Raw genomic sequence first — 19,731 nt, forward strand, 5'->3', positions numbered from 1 at the left:
GTAAACAAAGGATTAAATGAATTTTATAACCGAATCCTCACGACTCCAAAGGAGCGTTAAAAGGGTAAAAAAAATACGAAACACTATGTATATACCAACAGTATCCATCTTACTACTCCACAGTACTATATACAATTCTAATACAGAGACGTGTTTTAAAAACAAAGACAGCTGTTCTTTACGTCACGATGACCATTGATGATGGGTCAATAGAAAATCGTCAGGCCGCCACTTACCAGAAATCCAATTTTAATTTGAATAAATTAAGGGTTGGCCGTTAAGCCATAACATTGAACAACGGGCTTAAGCCACAATACAGCTGCAACAGCAACGGGACAACGCACTCGTAGACACCACAAGCCAAATATGCATAAACCGAACAAGCCTAGTCGATAGCATTGACGTTGATGCTTGACGGTGTATCGTGAATATATTTGGTTTGGGTAAAATGGTCTATGTTTTCATTCTATTTATCATCTCATTTGATAGTAAACAAACAATATTTACAAAATAATAGAATTAGGAAACATGGGAGATTATCCGCTAACTATGTCCATCTTGCCCCACATTACTATATTTAATTCATCTACCATTGTAACTTCCGTACAACTATAGCATTTGCATAAAACTAAGGCATTTCTTCATAGACTTATTGCTGCAGGGCATATCCAAAACAGCGCCTTCCCCGATGAAGGCGATATAAATAAAACGTCAATATAGTTTATCGTAAAGAATGTATTGCTTTTACTTTTTAACTGATGCATTTGTCCCATTTGCGTTTTTTTACACGGCTTGTATAATACTTATAAGTGGTCCGGTTTCATCCATACACGTCGTAAAAAGTTATTTCAAGTTTCGAGTCTAAATACATTTTATTTTGTGTCGGTTTTGCGGATTCGCGATTGTCTGTATAAAGTGTCTGACCCTGGAACTATGCAGAGCCGCAGACGTAAATATGACCTTAAATTTACACTGAGCGCTGTCTATTAATAGACACAGGCAAAGCGAAATTTGGACGAACGCAGACACTTGCAAAACTTCTGTCTGGAACATACATTTGCATTACTGTTGGGTTAAAAAAGGATACTGTTAGCATCCAAATCCCATATTTCTTAACTCCGTTTTTTAGATTCGAGAAGAAAAGGTTGAATAATTCTGTAAATATTCCTTGTTTACTAACAAATCAGACAAAAAAGAGAATAAAAACACATCCCACCATCCCCGCCCGACATATTACTTAGGAATTAGGAGGGTGTGTTTGTAATCGTTGATTAACGGAAATCGACGCAATTCCTATAATACCGGAAGACCGAAAGCGCGAATACACGTAGGTGATGTGGGCGGTGATCAAATAAACAGAACTGATTTAGAAGTCAATTGGTGTCGAATGGACAACGATCGAAACCATAATCAAAAATAGATTGGGTTTCGTAATATTCATAAACGAAGTAACCTTTGGATGGTTCAATTTCAACTTCCAAGGCAAATAAAAATTAAAGAAAAACAGCAACATATATGGAAGTTTTTAATCATAATCACAAAACTGTGGTAACAAATGCTTGGTTGATTTTTAAACAATGTAAAACGTGCATTCTTAAACGACAGACTTTTCATAACCATACTGACATTTGTAAACACATTTGTTTCTCTTACCACGCGTTTGCTATCGTAGAAGCGAGTTAGCGCACAGGATCCCATATGGGTATAGTCAGTCGAGAAATTTAGAACAAAGTTTGCACTTTTAAACCGCAGACAGACAACTAGAGAGCAACGGCATGGGTGAAGAGTAATTGCATTTCACGTTCTCGTTGGGTTCGTGCGAACTATTATAGAGTAGTCTGTCTATTTTACAAATACAAAACTATAACCCTATGCTTAAGCATTATAACCAACTCAGAAAATATATAGCAGGGTGGGGGAAGATAGGACACATTTTCATTTTATTTCATCATCCTATTTAGAAGTAAAAAAACAACATTTAAAGAATTGTAAAACCGCATCCTTATGACTTCCATGGACCGTTGTTAATGTTTAAAATAGGATCAGGATTTTATGCGCCAATAGAGTCCCATCATATTCCAACAGTACTATATTGTTTGTCTCTCTATGTAACGGATTCCTGGTTTAATTTATTATGGATTGTGAGTGACATACCAAGACAATACCCTTGATACGATTACTTTAGCCGTAAGCACACGGTCCGGACCAGCGGTTCCCATGGTAGGACTGCCGTTTGGGTGGTATGCGAATTTAAGTCCCTTTATTAATTAAACAAAGTACGACAGTTCCTGTACATAAGCAAACATATACAAAATACATACATACCCATAGATATTTGTTTGCAGCTCTCTATGCAGATGTACGGAAAGAATCAAAACATGGAATTTATACGCGATTAAAAACACTAGAATAGACGCTCATGAACGCTTTGTAATGCATGCACCGACGATACAACAAATCCACATAGTAATGTCTGTCATTATTTCTTGGCGTTTTCGCCATCCACCTGTAGCTTTATTCTGCGGAACTCATAGGCCATATGAATACGTTAATATGACGGTGGAATATCCTTTAGACATCCTTTATACGAGGCGTGTTTATAAGGCCGACTAGGTTTATACGTGGGAATGAAGAAACGTTGTTTTATCGCCTACAAACATAAGCTATGAAAGCACATATTGACACGCCCCGTGCATTACGACTGCTCGTGCCCATACGACCTTTATACAGGATAGGACAAACTGTTATTTAATTTTGTAAACTTTTTTATACTGTAAGGTAAAGGGGCGCCATTAGCACATAATATCCCATAATTTTCTAATTGTGTTTTATAATTATTAATTCTGTTTTATATTTAATAAATTTAAAGTCTTGGGAAAACGTAAAGATTATTTGTTCACTACCAAATGGGACGATAACAATAAATGAAAACATGTTCCATATTACACCAACCAACTATACACCATTCGTATTCTAAATTTTTCTTGATGAAATTGTAAAATTGGTTGCGGGGGGAAAAGAACAATATTTCTCTCGATGTTTATAGTTATACACTACTACTTAGATCTCACCTCTTTTTACGTTAATGCTTAAGTAACCCGTTGACTCATTATTCGACTTTAGTGACCACCCCTGTAGAAGCTATACATGCGATCTTCGCTTTAACAAATGATCTGATAGTCGTACAACTGGCAGACAAAGGATACTCGATACTCCTACAGTCCTACACCGTGCCGTGAAAAGGACCAGATAACCGCTCCATTAAATACGTTGTTTGGAACGAAACTATTACTCATCGTATAACTGTTTGCATAGTGACCGTGGAAATGGTCATTTGAGCCAGACGTCACTGCAGGCCTACATATCACGACCGGAAGGTCAAAAAGCTAATGCCTGGTCACTTGGTTGATTTACATTAGATACTGACGTAACCTCGTGAGATTTTTTCGTGTCCACAAGCGGACTTAATATAAAGGGGAAGTCCCTCATTGCAGCTGTTATGAAAGTGACATTTTCGATTTCAAATACGCAAAATCTTTGCTCGGTGTCACGTTTACGAAGAAATTGACAAACAAATGGCACAGCGTTGTGGTTTGATTGTCTGAGTCGGCATAAATGTACGAAGAAACCAAATGCCTGCTGGAAGGTAACCAACAAGTGGTAATGTAATGTTCATTTGTTATGGATCAATTATCCTTGCTGATTAAAATTGATTTGAATTCCAATTTGAATTAATAAAAATGGATTTTAAAATAGATTTATAATAGAGTTGAATTAAATGATTAAAAAACTTGAACCTATCACAGTCTAAAGCAAATTATACTTCCAAAAGACTGTACTTTTTTTTACGTATAATTAAACTTCATTTAGAAGAATAGGGGTACACACTAAGATATGAACAAAGAATAGCTATACTATACACTGCAGTATAGTGAGTGTACACTATGGTTTAAAATGAAAACCTTGAATCTTTTAGAAACACAGTAGGGCCAAAATTAAAGGCTTTCAATATAAATTAAAATGTAATTATTAAGAAGATTTAATGTCACCAAATTCATCCATTAAACAATAATATGACTGTATATTGGCCAAATGCTTCTTTCTAATAAAGGCATTACTACCAAAAACTATTGTAGCTGTTTTGACAGTGTTATAATGAAATACGGACACAGTATACACTCTTGTTTTGAATCCAAAACAAGCCAGAAATAAGCCAGACAACTGTTCAATCAGAGTAAATTATGACCTTTTTAACCTTTACTTGATAACAGTATAAAAGATGTTTACCTAATACAATATAGTGATAAGTGCCATGTTTAAACAAACAGAGTGAGTATATGTGACCGAAATACAAAGTTAGAAACTAATCAATAATGCATAGCAATTCTTTGTATTGCCTTTCCTGGGGCGGCCTTAGCAGAAATTCATTCGATAAATAAAATAAATAGCAACGTCCTTTCCTTTCTGATTGCTGGTTTGAAGGAGTTCTTGTCCTAAGCTTTCTATTTTGAATTATACTTCTGCTGCTACAAACAATGCAAAGTAACAAAACTGCAAATATGTACAGGTTTATGGAAAGTAACCACACAGACTAACAAACAGTATTTATAATCAATTTTCCAATAGCCTGCCCTGTACGATATATTAACAAAGACATTTTATAATTAAAAACTATAGTTAGACTTACATACTGTAATTTAAAATCTTAATTTACATTAACAAAATTGAGTAATAAGCAAATACGTGAGTAAAACTGAGTCAAGTAATACTACATTGGTTTACGAGTATATACGTCATAAACCACATAATAATAACAAAAGAACTGACACAATTACCAGACAGAAAGCACGTTTATTATCTAACACTGTGTACTTACACCTCTCGTACTAAGACTGTATTTGATTAAATAATATTTTGGAACAGGTGTACACCATACGATTCATTAAATCGTTTACGATTATCTGATGTTTACAATGTTAAATACGGTAAACAACATGTTATATATTTAATTACACGTCAATAAATGTACATGTACTTTACTACCTACGAATTCTAAGCAAGTATGAGAACGTTTGCATTGTTAAGAATGAAATAGGATAGCTGCATACTTCTGAAACTTAACTCTCAACGGGCACAAACAGACTGTGGCAACTGACCTAAATTGCTGAAGTATAATCCCAATAGCGGTTAAGTGATCATTGAGGCATGACGGTCCTTTTCTCCTCACGTAAAGATAGTAAGATACACTCTGTTGGTGTCGGGGATTAAAATAAATTCCTGTGAATACTTTAAGCTCTTTCTTTACATTTGTTCTGTAAAAAGCAACCTAAATAATCGCTGAAGTATACGGTTAATGCTCGCAATTCAACAATAGCAAAGAACATTTAAGCTTTGAGATAACATACAACACGATGTATAACTACACAACGGTCAATAATATACTAATACAGCGCTTACTCAGCATACCAAGAATTTGCAAATTTAGCAACAAGCAGTGAAACATCTTACTGATAGAACTCGGTCATGTGGATCTGTCAGCTGACGAAAGGCTCGAATGAAGAAGGTACTGACCAGTGTCAAATGAGTTCGTTCGGCCCTTCCTTTCTTTTTCTAATATCTCTTTACAAACAGTTGACCATTCTCGACCGTTGTCCAGTAAAGAAGACAAATAAGGAAGTAAGAAAAGAGAATCGCCGTCCGACACAGGGCTGTGAAACAATTGCTCGTGCTGCGTCTCCATGGGTATCATTTAACAAATTGCCGACGTTTAACTATTAAACCCTCTGTAAGCATTATCTTCATTTAATCACCCATATAGTTTGCTTCAATTCATGTCCTTGAGCGTAAAACATCAAAAGAGGCTATCTTTCATTCTTGGTAATGTTCCTTTACAATTTTTTTCATATATAATCATTATTGGGCCTATGTGTAATATTTGCGTTGCAATTTTATCGGTATAATTTTAAAAACTTCGTATAAGGCTATCCAACCTGGGCAAGAAATATTGTTGATTTTAATATATAGTAGGGGGGAAGATGGGACATCTTTTCGTTCTATTTTCTTGTCATATTTAGTAAAAAACAAAGAACATTTAGAGAATTATTAAACCGTTTCCTCACGACTCTCATAGACCGTTGATAATTGTTTATAACACGATAAGGATATTTGGATATTATGTGTTAAAGGTGTTCCATCTTTCCCCACCCTACTATACAGCGAGATATAATTTATGCACACACGCGACCATACACGATTTAAATCTAAACTAGAAATCGCGGTGAAACCACTTTTAAAATACAATGATTAAATTTAGCTTTGGCGTACCGTAGAATTCATAGAGCGTTTATCAAATTTGGCCATTTCACGCATTGACCCCCTATGGAAAATAATGAGATTTGCGCCGTATAGTGGAACGGGACAATTCTAGTTACTATGGAGACAAATAGTTTTTATGTCAACGATTTTCTGTTTTGTTGTTTGGCATTTTAAAGACTTTACTTGACTATAAATTCGTATATCTTTATAATAATACACATCATAATTTGCTTTTTGTTTTTGTTACAGAATATTGTGCGATTTCCTGTTTTAGAGTGTAAAACTAAATATGATTCCGCCCAACTCGTCATTACTCAAATATGATAACCCCGTATTAGTCAGTCGAAATACAGAGAAAAAGACACCTAAGGTAAGTAAAAATGCCAATTCAAAACTATTATCATACCATTTACCTGTCTTTATGAACGTTTTGCACTTACATTTTAATTTGATTCCAGTCGAGGGCTTTAAAAGTAAGTCCACAACAACCAGCAACTCAGGGACCCGTACCAGGACCCCCGAAAACTGGTCAGCTCTCACCCCTTGACGCAAGCAAACAACAACAAACAGATGAAATCTTAAACAGCATTCTTCCACCCAGGGAGTGGAATGAAGGAGGTCAATTGTGGGTACAACAGGTATAAACATAATTCAAATATATGTAACTTATGAGGCCTGCGAGGTAAAGAAATTTGTTGTAACACAGGTGTACTGGTATATACTGTTTTACCCATCTAGAAATTACCACAGAATAAGTTTTAGCCAAAAATTAGGGCTAATTAGTGGACACTATGCGTATTATGAAATAAAACACTATCATTTATAAATATGTACATCTACGATTACCAATATCACATTGGAGCTAACTATAAAGCTTATATTTTTATAAAATATAATTTAAACAGTGTTTATCAACACAGTTTTAGCAATATAAAAATCTAAACCTAATTTGATTAAAATAAATACAAACATTCACTTACTTGAGTAACATCCAGGTTTCAAGCACACCAGCTACAAGGCTCGATGTTGTTAACTTGCAAGAAGAACTTGACAAAAGATTGCAGCAACGTCAAGCCAGGGAGACTGGTATCTGCCCAGTGAGACGAGAACTTTATTCTCAATGCTTTGGTAAGACCTTCTCATGCAGCAATACTTTAACTTGAAAACTCATTTATAATTTGTATTTACATTTAAATAAATGTTATTAATGATTAATAGTCGCATGGGGGGCAAAGACAGTTCTTATGACAGCGGTGGTCTGTTTTATATACCTTGTGCATGCATGAGTTTCCACATATTTAACTTTAAGGTTGATTGTTTTATGTAATGACAATATATTCTCAGACGAGTTGATCCGACAAGTCACGATCAATTGTGCAGAGCGAGGTCTTCTGCTTCTTCGAGTCCGAGATGAGATACGAATGACAATAGCTGCCTATCAGACACTCTATGAAAGCAGTGTCGCTTTTGGTATGAGGAAAGCATTGCAAGCTGAACAGGGCAAAGCAGACATGGAGAATAAGGTGAGATTTTAATCAATCAATCAAAAGTGTAGTTTTGTATTTTTAGTAAAGGTTTTAAAAGTGTCAGCCAAGTAAGATCTCCATGTTGCTGTATCTCTGTGTTTTAGATTTCTGATCTTGACAATGAGAAGAGAGATTTAGAAAGGACGGTGAATGAATTGAAAGCGAAATGTGAAGCCATCGAAAAGAGAGAAGCAGAGAGGAGACAAGTTGAAGAGAAGAAACATTCGGAAGAAATTCAGTTTCTTAAGCGAACAAACCAACAGCTCAAGGTAATTTAAAGAATTTTGTTAAAAATGTAAATACTGGCTAAGAAGCATGGAGTGCTGATGATGTAGACAATAAGGAATGCACTGTAATGTACGTATAACGTACTGTAAACCCTATTATGTTACATTGTAAAATAAATTTAAACTGCTTGAGGGTTTAATAGGTTTTCAAGCAGGTTTTGAACCATCAAAACCCATATAAAGTGTAGCATTTCCTAAATTGTCACTCACAAACTACAAAGCTCTACTTAAACAATAGGTATACAACTTCCTTACGCTACCTATTACACAATAGCAGTAATGGCCAGCTTAGTCCTTTGGTATGTTACAGAACCTCACTCATATAGAATACTATATATATTATAATAAAACACACTTACAAAAATACCTTACACTTTTTCACCTGTGTTTTGTGGCTTACCTCATCTGTATACTACCTACTAGCCTTTATATGAATACTTCACCTTTTAAACCATTTTTATCACTGCAGACACAACTTGAAGGTATCATCGCACCCAAGAAATAATCTCCTTGCATTTCAATGTTCTGTGTTGGGAATCAGATTGACATGTTATGTTGATATTAATGTACAGTAGCGTTTCTTGTTTTATAAATATAAACCTAGTCTGAACATTTATATGCTGATGATATGATTCATTATGGCAATTATAGATATACCATAGCTCGTAATGAATGCGTCAAACTTTAAAATGCAGGGAAGGTTTGGATAGTTGAGTTTACATACCTATGGAACAACTATGTTAGATGTACATACCTATAAAACAACTTTGGTTCTAGTTTCACTACTTAATGCAATGCAAAAAAATGTACAGTAGGCCTGCTTACACTAACACCCCTGACTAGTATGGCTTTAAGGAACCAAAAGGGGTTCAAGCATATTTATATACACCTGAAAGGTCTGCGACAGTCTGAGTTTTTTTCTGATTTTGTGCTTTTAAATTTACAGCAAATATTATCTAAACTTAAATAAGATATCTTAACAGGCAACACTTTAACTAAAACTATGTTTTAATTGATAAGGTAGAAAAGGCATATATACAAAAAGTCACTGCATATAAAAGAAGGCATATACAATACTAGGAACATACTGTGGTGTGAAACTTGTGATTAAAATATAAAATACTGAAACAGCTACTTAATAATGGAAGCATTTTGATACAAATTACTGAGCAGTCTTGGGTCTGTCCACAGAAGCTTGACTTGATTTTCTGCTCCGTTCACCAACTGTTAAGACATAAAGTTGAAGTTCTGTAGCTATGATTCAATACATTATAATGTCGCTTATAATCTTCCCAGAGCAATGACAGACGTCATAACATGGATGTTCTGTTTCACACATCTCGTGCCAGCTTACAAATTACTATGAATGTAATTTAGGGGGTGATTGCTTTTTGTCTATTGCTGACAATTTAAGCAACCCATTAGTGACCACTGTGATAGATTTAAACAGTTATAGAGCCAATATGCCACATTCCCATTTGTGGTATGTCCCCACATTATCACAGGCCACCCACTACTTAATAATACAACACAAACTTAGTGTTAAGTACACAACTCACCTAAAGACCTTCTACCAGCTGATACCACACTTGGTTCTTTGCTGCTCTGTTTATAGAAGTTAAGTTAACAAACAAAGTAAATAGTATTTAAACCAATCAAAAAATGGGTGATCAGGTAATTTAAAGTTTAATTTTATTTCAGTACTTAAAAATTCTAGGTGATCTAATTTGTTGCCTATTATAATATGTATTCAAGCCTTTTGCTTAGTTTTGAGAAATAATATTGCTATTGATTAATGTAGAGGTTACTGCCAAAAGGTTATAGACTGAATACACCAGAACAATACCATAGGAAGCCATGAAATGTTTACCTTTGTAGGTTTAGGATGATTTGAAAGTTTGTCTTCAACTAAACTTCCACTTTTGCTTTTCCTTACAATAGTGGAACCTGGTATTAAATAATTATATGAATTAATTAATAAATAAATACAGAGTTCTATGAATGGAATTTTGATTTAACTTGATTTTTTATTAAGCAAAAGCTAGGATGTGCGTTTTTTAGGTATCGGGTCCCAACAAAACCAAGAAGTTTTATCAATACTGTATTTTTAAATATTTAGTTTAAATCCTCCATTCTAACGCCCAAACCGATTTAATCCAATTTCAGAAGTCAATTTGTAGCGAGCATTGATTGGGAACATTTTCTGTTGTAATTGCTCCAATACAAATGTACAAGCAATAATTGTGAATCTTTAATGTAATTAACCTTCTTTTATTGATCCCACTTTCGCACTACCAGATTGACTCACTCGACTTTTCGATTTAGAAACTTTGGAACTGAAATGTATTTTTGTTAGTTTTACCAAGAATTTTGGCAAAAAAAGCCTAATTTGATAAAATAAACAAATAATAATAACGATATGCAAGCAAAAATAACTACAAAAACTACAGTCATATCATATACAGTTGGCTCCCATCCAACAGAGTTACGAGTTTTAAAATAGTTATCTGTTATAAAAATCTATTTGAATAAAAATCACTGCATTACATCAATAATAACTTTTTATTTTGTTTAAATAAATGAGCATTAGAAAATAACTGTATCATTTAAAGTAGCAGAACAGCAATTTTTATTTTTCTATAAGACTTCACAAATGTTAAGACCTCATACTTACGACAAATCAAACATTGCAGCGTTCGTTCTTCGATTTTGTTTGCTTACAATTGTATCTATATCAGATTGGGGGGTTTCCCATACTGGCCTGCGTGGTCCAGTAACTTGAGATGCACTTTCAAAGTCGTCATCTTCCTGAACATTGGGCACAGGGGTGATACCGTCCATGTGTGTAACACTAACTGCCCCACCAAGGCTGTCAAAAAACCTAGGATAAACATTATAATTATTGGACGACAATAGCATAAACTTGAAAACAATGGTAAAAGTGTTTGATTAATTTCTTTTTTTTTGTAGATTTTTGCTTGTTACGTTTTTCGTTGGGAAGTCAAACAGCTGACTTTTAATAATCTTACCTTGACATGTTGAGCACAAGCTCAATTTCCTCTTTCTGCCGTTTAGAAGTTTTGGAAATATGAACACCTGACTTTGGGGGATTCTGACAGAAATAAATAAGTTAAAAATGGTTCCATAAAAGATATTAAATGTTCTAAATAAAGATTTAGCCATCTACCCAAATACCCACAAAAAATGTATGATCTAGAATTAAAATCTTGAACTAACCAACTCTGCAATATATTTTATTCCATCCCATTCTATGTATGGAAAGTTACCTTCTCATTACACCTCCCCCCCCCACATATTCACCTTGACCCCTTCATCATGTAAATCACCGTAATCCTCACATAACTCTACAGCATCATCATCATCGGTGTCTTCTTTATCATCATTTAATATTTTCTTCTCTTTGTTCTGAGCAGCCAGAATCTTTCTAAACAATATAGAAACACTTGCTCAAAAACTGCTGTTACTGCATATAATTTAATGCAACGATGTTTTAAAATTAATAATTCAAAAAACACCTTTAGTATTTTGGGTGTTAAAACAACTTACATGATATTGCTGTGTGCTACCATATCACACAACATAGCTTGGCAGTGAGCATGAAGGTTTATGCCAACACTCATTTATTACAAATAGAACACAGTCTCAGAGGAGAACTAATATAAAAAACATCCATATCCGTTATCCCTCATTAGAAATGGAACCATCTACGAACAAACTTACGATAATTCTTGTCGTCGTTTCTGCTTTGACACAATCTCTTGCTTAGGCTTGGAAGAAACTTTTTTGTTCTCTTTGTCTGTGAACAAAATATTATCAAACACCATTATTACATCATATAATCTGCAGTGCAACTGACTTAGCAAGAGGACCATGTAACATAAAATGCATTCAATTACATTTGACATGTAATATAAAATACGTTTATGTAACCATTTAAAAGCTTTGGTGTGGTTTCAGTGATACGCTGGGCAAATATATATTTTTGCTGTGTTGTTCAACTTATAATAGAGCCCTAATCAATTATTGTATTTTCTTACCTTGACATTGTATTTCTTCAAATTGTGAATCCGACTCATCACGAACTTTGCCGTAAATCTTTGGTTTAGCATACGTGAGTCGCAAATCTACATCCTGGGGTGGAATAATTGAAAATAATGAAAACATCAGAATTATTATACAAAACTGTACATGAAGCTTCTTTAATTACGGTTGTGTATTTCTTTAGTCAAATACATACAGCCAAACAGATAACTTACAACCTTTTTTAAACTTTTTTTATAATTTGTAACATACCAAATCAAAATAAAATATTTTTTGTAACTGTACTAATTGGCATGTTTTCGAACTGTTCAATTTGCTGCTTGCTTTAAATAAAATATAGCTGTCAACTGTTTAGTAAAATAGAGTCTATTTACCAGACTGGCTACTTTTACACAGACATGAAACCAGTTTACCTCATCCTCTGCTTCCAGTTTTGATTTTGATTTAGATTTTCTCATCTCATTTAAATCCATGGATGTAGAATGGAGTTTGTTGTCGCCAGCAGATTTTGTAGGAGAGGGCAGAGTTTGAGACAAACCTTGTAAATAAATGGTGGTTATATTTTTTGTAAAAATATACCATAACATAATTGTTATTTATCTCTTGGTAAACAATACTGAAGATGATGCTATATAAAGAACGATAGAAGGAAATGAACGGCAAAACAACACTTGCTATCTTACTTTGTTTTGGATCCTTCTTTGTGTTGCTCAGCCAAGGTTTGGAATATTGTCGACCAGTTTGTTCTTTCCCGTCTAACTCAGTAACAGATTGTTTGGTGGGAGACTTTGCCGGAGATCTGCGTTTGTCATCTAAAATAGGCATACAAGTTGATACAACAATACCGTTTTCTATCCTTTTTTCGACTTTTTTAACAGAAATAGCATAATATATTTACCATTCCATAAATTAGCAGCATTAGAAGAAGTTGGTTTCGGGAAAGTTTTTGAATAAGTTTGTTGGACTTCTACTTTCTGTGGATAAATAAATGTCAGTTATGTGTACCAATACCAACTGCATGGAAATAAAAATACACCCCGTAAAAAATTGGGAATTGTGGAGAAAAAACCAGGATGTTGCAAAAGTTATACTTTTACAATATGTCTAATGTCTGTCATCCAAGATTGGTAATTTAGGCGGTGAAACCCTTAAGGTTTAAGCCTACTTGATACAAAATGCGATAACAATGAAAATTGCAGTTATCTATAGGTATTTACAGTTCTCATATGCCAGCTATTAAAGAAATTAAATCAAGAAATACATAGCCTACTTGTATACAGTTGTCCCATCCAATCTTTTTGGGAAATGCAAGAAAGACATGTACAATGTACGTATTTTAAACAAACAGAACACATATTACCTTTTTAGCATTGCGATTTTGTAGCAACTGAATTAGATAGTCAACTGGTTTGGAAGGCAAATCATGAATTAATTTTCCCATCATTTCCTGTTAGAATATTACTTGTGGTAAATAGAAAATAGTAAGTATATAATAATACTTTTAATACGATACGTAACTTTTATTTGTTATTTTGATTATAGTAAATGAAAAAAGGTAAGAAGGTAAAATAATAATATAAATACAAAAACAAAATCTTTTTAAAGTAAGTCTTTTAAATATATATCAAAACACAACTGTATGTTCTTACCTCAAACAATTCACTTATTTTATTTTGCTTTAGATAGGTCTGAATACGTTGTTTCGACGACATGTCGGTGATATTTTTAGAAAATGTACAATATTCTGTCGACTATTTAGATAAAATATTACCAAATATTCACCAACCGACCGAAACTTTGTTTGTTTACTTTTTATGCGTCCCTGGTTTTAAATCAAACACGCGAGCACAGAAACCTTATATACGCTAGTTTTTAAACAGTGGGGTCCAGAGAAGAATCGCGCATTTTCTTAGCAGAAACACAAAGACGTTTTAAAAAACTTTTCTTTTTTATATGGGTGATGTCCTACTGAGAAGTACGCTATGGGGTCAGAGATGTGGGATAGACTTGGCCCATTATCCCTTTTTTCTACTCTGTACAACTGTCATTCTTAACGTTTGTATTTTGTACAGAACGAACATGCTTTTCAAAATTGATCCCAAAAAAATTGAAATTTTCCGCTATGATTGAAAACAAAATAGACCGCAAAAATATAGAATGCGTAAGTAAAAATGCTGACATGAACATACAAATCAATTTGCATACCAGTTGGGCAGTACTGAAATCAAGAATCAAACTAAATTTATGGCAGTATCAAAATTGGCAGTTGTAGTTAAAAATTGAAAGAAAATATAGAAACATTTTGTCATTAAATACGCTTTCAAAAGTTACAAAACTACACCATGATAGTTGGTGTTAGAGGAGGTAAAATAATCAATACTACATCCAGTTAAAACGTTTTTGTTGTAAAATGAAAATGCGACAATAATGTAATGTTTTCAAACTGGCAGGCGTAAATTAAACACACTGAATGCAGGTTGTGAGGGAAAATGCAAAAAAGGGGTCCGCAAATGCATTTTGCAACAATTAATATCAATCCTCAGAAATAACGCAAGAAAAAAAACAAAACACAACTAAAACAACTACTTTGAAAGTACAAACAAGAAATTAATTCTATTTTAGATGAGATGCAACAATAGGACGTGTGTGTGATGTAACAATAGCTATGAAGTACGAGCACCACTAAGCGAGGTAGCGTTCATATCAAAGAGCTCAGAAATCCCTTCGCTGTCATCGAGTGAAAACAAATAATCATCGGGGTTCATGGCTGGGGAAAGCGCGATGAATGAATCTTCATCAATAAATGCGGAATCCACTTCATCTGACGGCATTTGATCCTCGGTTTGCATAAAGAGGGGCCGATTCTCCTCATATTGACTTCCCGATAGCCGTTGACTCCCATCTGATACTAAACAGTTTAAATAAATATATTTACATTTTTCAAAACTTGTCTGTCTGCTGTATATTTTGTAGACTTACCATTGCAACATAAAAGCGGCTCAACCTACCACAGCAAAATGCCGCATACACTTTTTTGCATTATTATACCACCAATGATATATATTCCATAGTTTTTTAAAAATAAAATAGAATTGTAATGCACATTATTTTATTAATAACGCTTATTAAAACAACTTATCTTACTTAAACATTTACTTTTTGAAACAAAAACAAATTGCACACTAACGATCAAAATAAAGTGCAACATACCAACTGCAATTGAACTAATCTCAAACAAGCTTTAAACAAGCTTAAACAAACCAAAACAGCAATAAATAAGAAAGGCAGTAATGACATGAACAAAAGTTAGTTATAAAGAAATAAAGACACAGCATTTGTACTATATGGGTAGGGGGGTATTACTGTACATATTTTGAACATAGGCTTCACACAACAGTTGTGTATAACTATACCAGCACAAGTTTATATTCACTTTAAAGCAGAAAAAGAATAACACATAATGTTGGATGCTTACACATTGAACAAGTGTTTTAAATGTTAAAGATAAATAAAGATTGAAACATCAGTTTACGTACCAGAGGTCGATTCCAACAACCCACTATCGCCCTCTACTGGCTCTTTCTTAGGCGAAATATGGTCCTGGGGATCAGGACACAGGAACACATCGATCTCACCCTTAGTGCTTTTTAATAACATCTGGATTTTCTGTGTGGAATATTAAGATAAAGTTAATCAGGAAACTTAAACATTAGTAATAAGAAAATGTATGGTGACTGCTGAAATAAGTTGACACCCACACAGAACCACATTCATTGTGGTTTCATATTCAATATACTTTGGCTCTGATTGTTTGTATAGACAATTTTAACGACAGGGTAAATGCTGTTCTGGGGTTTAAATTGGGGTGCTAAAACATATGTTGTTACCCCTGTTTAAAAGTTGGGTGACATGTAACCCAGACACCCTTCAAAGTTTCACCTGTGCTATGTAAACCATGTTTCACAAACATGAAATCATAAATAGAAGAGATGACCCACTTTTTAATAGCCTATGTCTATCCTCTTACAATTGAAAGAATGATTAAATAAACAAGATGATTGCTAATGTTTACACAAATATATGGCAGGCAATGTAGGGCATTGATGTGTCATATATTACAAACTTATATTTTCTTGAGGCAAACCAATTACATTTGTGAAAATGCCAAGTTTTTTTTTCTTTAATGGCATTGGTTCTAAACCTTTAAGGCTACAGCAAGCTGGTGTAGCAGAAATGTATTTGCACCACAGAAATTGTTTTAACCACTGTATTATTTTATCGCCTGAGCCATTTCTTTTTCAACAAGTTGTTTTATAATTAACTTAACCCCATTTTGTGTGTGTAGTGCCATTCCTATGAGCAACATAAAATATAAATGAATGCAACTTGCTTAATCCTGGTGGCCGGAAAACGACAGTTGTTATAACACAGGTGTTCGTATAACTCTTGTTTATAAACAGAAAATGGTCTTTAAATGTCTGTATATTAAACCAATACGCCAACGTACCTCTCCAGGGTCGGGCACCTCAAGTTTTGTATCTTGTGGAGCTTTGATGCAAATCACAATTTGTTCTTTGAAGCTTTTGATACCTCTGATATCCTGGTAGGTCACATATGAATGCGTGGGTTGCGGTTAAGAAAAAATATTAACCAAGTGATAAAGTGAAGCTGCATTAACTTTACTTTAGATTCTTTCAACATCTTTTCCAAAACAACTTTTTTATAAATGGATTAAGTGGGGAAATATGGCAACTAAAATAGGTTTTATTTTAAGTCAAAACTGCAGTTATTGCCACTGTTTTTTTTATAAATAGAACAATTTTTTAACTTGTAGATTATAAAAAGATATATATTCGGAATTTAAATAAAAATTTTGGTATTTATAATTAATTACTGAATACTGATCATTCAGTATGGTCTATATCTATGTAACAATTCAAGCATTACAACCGTTAATAATTATTAGAATATAAAAGGATATTCGGTATTTGACTCGGACAATCTTTCAAGTTCCATTTGTCGTTTCCGGATCAACTGATCGAGTTCTTCTTCTTTGTTCCTTAGAGCATCAACCTCGTTCTGCGTTTCTTGTTTCTCGATTTCACTTGAATGGTCCGACTCTGTGTTTGGGCAAGCACTGAAGTGGAAATATATTTCAAAGTTAATTTGATAAAGTGTATATATACATATAGAATTTTTTTGGGGGGAAACTATCAGTGATTGTTAAATTGGTGTAGCTGTTGCATAGTAAAAATTTAATTTTAGGTTAATTTTATTGAACTTAACGTTTATACCGACATGCAAAAGACACTTTGCATGGGTAAACTAAATAATTTTATATAAAAACTAAAGATAATGTACTTGACTTACACCCACTGCACATTGTTTTTCGAACGTTTTTCAATCAGACCAATTCCTTCCAGTACGTTTGTAATGTCGTATATTCGTCTTTTCTGGACGGCGAGAATGTCAGCAGCTTGGTTCAGATCAAGAATACCATCGGAAGAATTTCGCATTAACTGGGTAAATCTGGAATAAATCGGTTTAAAGTTAAAAGCCCCGTCTTGGCGTTTACGGCATTCTCTTATGCTTAGCATAAATTACAGCAGATAGTATACAGTTTGTTCACATTTCAGGCTGAAGTGTTGTTCAAGAAGCTCGATAAACATTTTAGGTTTAAAATGTCACCTTAGAAACCCCTAATGTTACACCTATGCTCCAAATTACGGACATACTGTGAGTCTTAATCCTTTAAGAATATCCTCCCTTAAAAAATTTAAACCAACAAATACACGGTCTCCACCAACCTCTTTGTTAGCAGGCCAAGAGAAGTGTCATATCTTGATTTTTCAGATGGCGACCCAGAAGCAACAGAACCAGCTGTGCTCATTTTTCGCTTCCGGCTCGGAGGGTTTGTTGCTAAAACTTTTCTTTCGGAGACGCTCTTAGCTCTCTTTAGTGGAGACTTGAATGATGGAGGCTGTATTGTATAATTATTTATTATAAAGTGGTTACAACAACATTATTTGAACACTTCAAAGATTACATTACAAGCACTTTTTTGTGACATTGTTTAGTGAAGAATACAATAAATGTGGCAGTGCAGTATACTTTGGGTATGTTGGTTTAAACATGAATAGAAAGAATAAATATTGCCATGAATATGAAAAAAATGGTCATTTACCCAGACAACAAAGAATTCAAGGTAATCAACTTATTTAGCTGGAAAATAGTTGCCAAGCTTTTAAGTTTAGGAACAACTCTCATTTCTGTTGTAACCAAAGGCGTTGCTTATAATTATAAACACAAGAATGTTTAGAGAGTGCATTGCTTGTAAACAATGAAAACCCACTGTTCCCATCAATTAACATTCCATCTCTACTTACTTACCTTGTTGTAATTATTTACAAAGTTTTGAGTTTGAAGTTGTTGAATTTGAGATTCTGACATCAAGTATGAGTTCATGGATCCACTGCTACTGCTTTGTAACTCTAACTTCCTTTTAACCTATCAGGAAAACAGAAGATAATTATCTATAAGGGTATAAATACAATGGTCTAAAATTGCTAATGTTATAAAATAATTTGTTTATTGACATTTATAAACAATTAAAACAACCATTAAATAATGGGTGTAGGCCGAACTATGCAGCACAGACCAAATTTGTGGCCTCTACTTCTGAATGCCATAAACTGTAAAAATAAATTTTATCATTTAAACTTATATCTGCTATCTAATAGTATATGGTCAATGAAACTGTCACAGGTTTTTGTATATGGGGACATCTATGCATTACTTTTGGTATCTAATAGTACATAATGACTGACCCAACCAGTCTGTCAAATTGAATACAAGATCCTGTCCATACAGTTGCACTCTTTCACTATACAGTGTAACATTTTAAAATTCTTACACACATATACATTTACCTGTGCAGTATTCCTATTATTTTGACTTTCCACGGTAACGATTGACATATCTGTTGCCCCATGCATGTCATGACCCCCATACAACCATTGATGCGTGTCATCTTGGCTTGGGGTCAGATGGAGTTCATTCGAAGGTAAACTGGAACAAAGTTCATGAAATTTTAAACTAATCATTACTGTTGTATGGATTACGAGACACTGTGTAGGTAAGGTTTTGTCAGTAAAGCGCCAAACAACTTTTAATTAAAACTTTTCCATACCACACTACACCATCTTATTTGTCAAGAGCAATACGGCATAAATGTTTTAAATTGATTTATAATTAATATATTCATCTTTATTAACTGTAAGCCCATATATTTTAAATAATAACTAGATTTTTGCCTCCCCTGAAACAATAGTATGACTGCATCACTTGATCCCACACTTATATAATTCTGTAGTCTGTACAACCAAAGCAATATAAAATGTTCCCACCTTTTGCTTGAACATTGAGGCGACACCGAAGCAAGGTTGTTTGTGAATATCTCGCGTGCTGTTGTTGTTGAAAAAACCCTTGAATTATCCATGCTTGCTAAACCATAAACCCAGAGTTTTAAACTTTAATTTAAC

General features: G+C 33.9%; 4 protein-coding genes across 4 annotated transcripts in view; 1 reads left to right on the forward strand and 3 right to left on the reverse strand.

Annotated features, from left to right (window-relative positions):
• vdr-a (nuclear receptor) overlaps positions 1 to 3,160 on the reverse strand; it is a 21,425-nt gene extending 18,265 nt beyond the window's left edge. Inside the window, 1 exon segment of the mRNA NM_001078379.1 lies at positions 3,072 to 3,160. The gene's annotated coding sequence lies outside the window, so the exon portion shown is untranslated.
• Positions 3,161 to 6,543: 3,383 nt separating this feature from the next.
• Positions 6,544 to 8,744, forward strand: LOC100182997 (33 kDa inner dynein arm light chain, axonemal). Its single transcript, XM_002130617.5, has 6 exons — positions 6,544 to 6,685; positions 6,774 to 6,953; positions 7,311 to 7,443; positions 7,660 to 7,838; positions 7,946 to 8,110; positions 8,598 to 8,744. Exons 1-6 carry the CDS (start codon positions 6,605 to 6,607, stop codon positions 8,631 to 8,633), a joined length of 774 nt encoding a protein of 257 aa, XP_002130653.1. The 5' UTR covers positions 6,544 to 6,604; the 3' UTR covers positions 8,634 to 8,744.
• A 374-nt stretch (positions 8,745 to 9,118) lies between these two features.
• LOC100180645 (uncharacterized protein C8orf34 homolog) lies at positions 9,119 to 13,976 on the reverse strand. The gene is made up of 14 exons (XM_002130653.4): positions 13,840 to 13,976; positions 13,551 to 13,637; positions 13,089 to 13,164; positions 12,874 to 13,002; positions 12,604 to 12,728; positions 12,187 to 12,280; positions 11,870 to 11,945; positions 11,450 to 11,573; positions 11,158 to 11,240; positions 10,803 to 11,009; positions 10,394 to 10,464; positions 9,999 to 10,075; positions 9,688 to 9,733; positions 9,119 to 9,352 (listed from the first exon to the last, which is right to left on the reverse strand). The coding sequence occupies exons 1-14, from the start codon at positions 13,900 to 13,902 to the stop codon at positions 9,291 to 9,293; spliced, it is 1,320 nt and encodes a 439-aa protein (XP_002130689.1). The 5' UTR covers positions 13,903 to 13,976; the 3' UTR covers positions 9,119 to 9,290.
• A 256-nt stretch (positions 13,977 to 14,232) lies between these two features.
• On the reverse strand, positions 14,233 to 19,731 carry e2f1/2/3/6 (transcription factor protein). The gene is given in 9 exon segments (NM_001078219.1): positions 14,233 to 15,098; positions 15,727 to 15,856; positions 16,698 to 16,812; positions 17,172 to 17,327; positions 17,561 to 17,719; positions 17,998 to 18,170; positions 18,581 to 18,697; positions 19,120 to 19,258; positions 19,597 to 19,731. Coding segments are annotated over 9 exon segments (1,326 nt in total). The 5' UTR covers positions 19,689 to 19,731; the 3' UTR covers positions 14,233 to 14,853.

The sequence above is a fragment of the Ciona intestinalis genome, chromosome 2 (assembly GCF_000224145.3).
Source record: "Ciona intestinalis chromosome 2, KH, whole genome shotgun sequence".
NCBI classification, from domain to species: Eukaryota; Metazoa; Chordata; class Ascidiacea; order Phlebobranchia; family Cionidae; genus Ciona; species Ciona intestinalis.

Excerpts from the sequence above, each read along its gene's own strand:
- LOC100182997 (XM_002130617.5), top strand. The coding sequence starts at position 6,605 with ATGATTCCGCCCAACTCGTCATTACTCAAATATGATAACCCCGTATTA. Across the intron at positions 6,954-7,310 it reads GTCAATTGTGGGTACAACAG|GTTTCAAGCACACCAGCTAC; the intron begins GTATAAACATAA and ends AGTAACATCCAG. Across the intron at positions 8,111-8,597 it reads GAACAAACCAACAGCTCAAG|ACACAACTTGAAGGTATCAT; the intron begins GTAATTTAAAGA and ends TTATCACTGCAG.
- LOC100180645 (XM_002130653.4), bottom strand. The coding sequence starts at position 13,902 with ATGTCGTCGAAACAACGTATTCAGACCTATCTAAAGCAAAATAAAATA. Across the intron at positions 13,165-13,550 it reads AAAATCGCAATGCTAAAAAG|AAAGTAGAAGTCCAACAAAC; the intron begins GTAATATGTGTT and ends ATTTATCCACAG. Across the intron at positions 10,465-10,802 it reads GCTGCAATGTTTGATTTGTC|TTCCAAAGTTTCTAAATCGA; the intron begins GTAAGTATGAGG and ends AATACATTTCAG.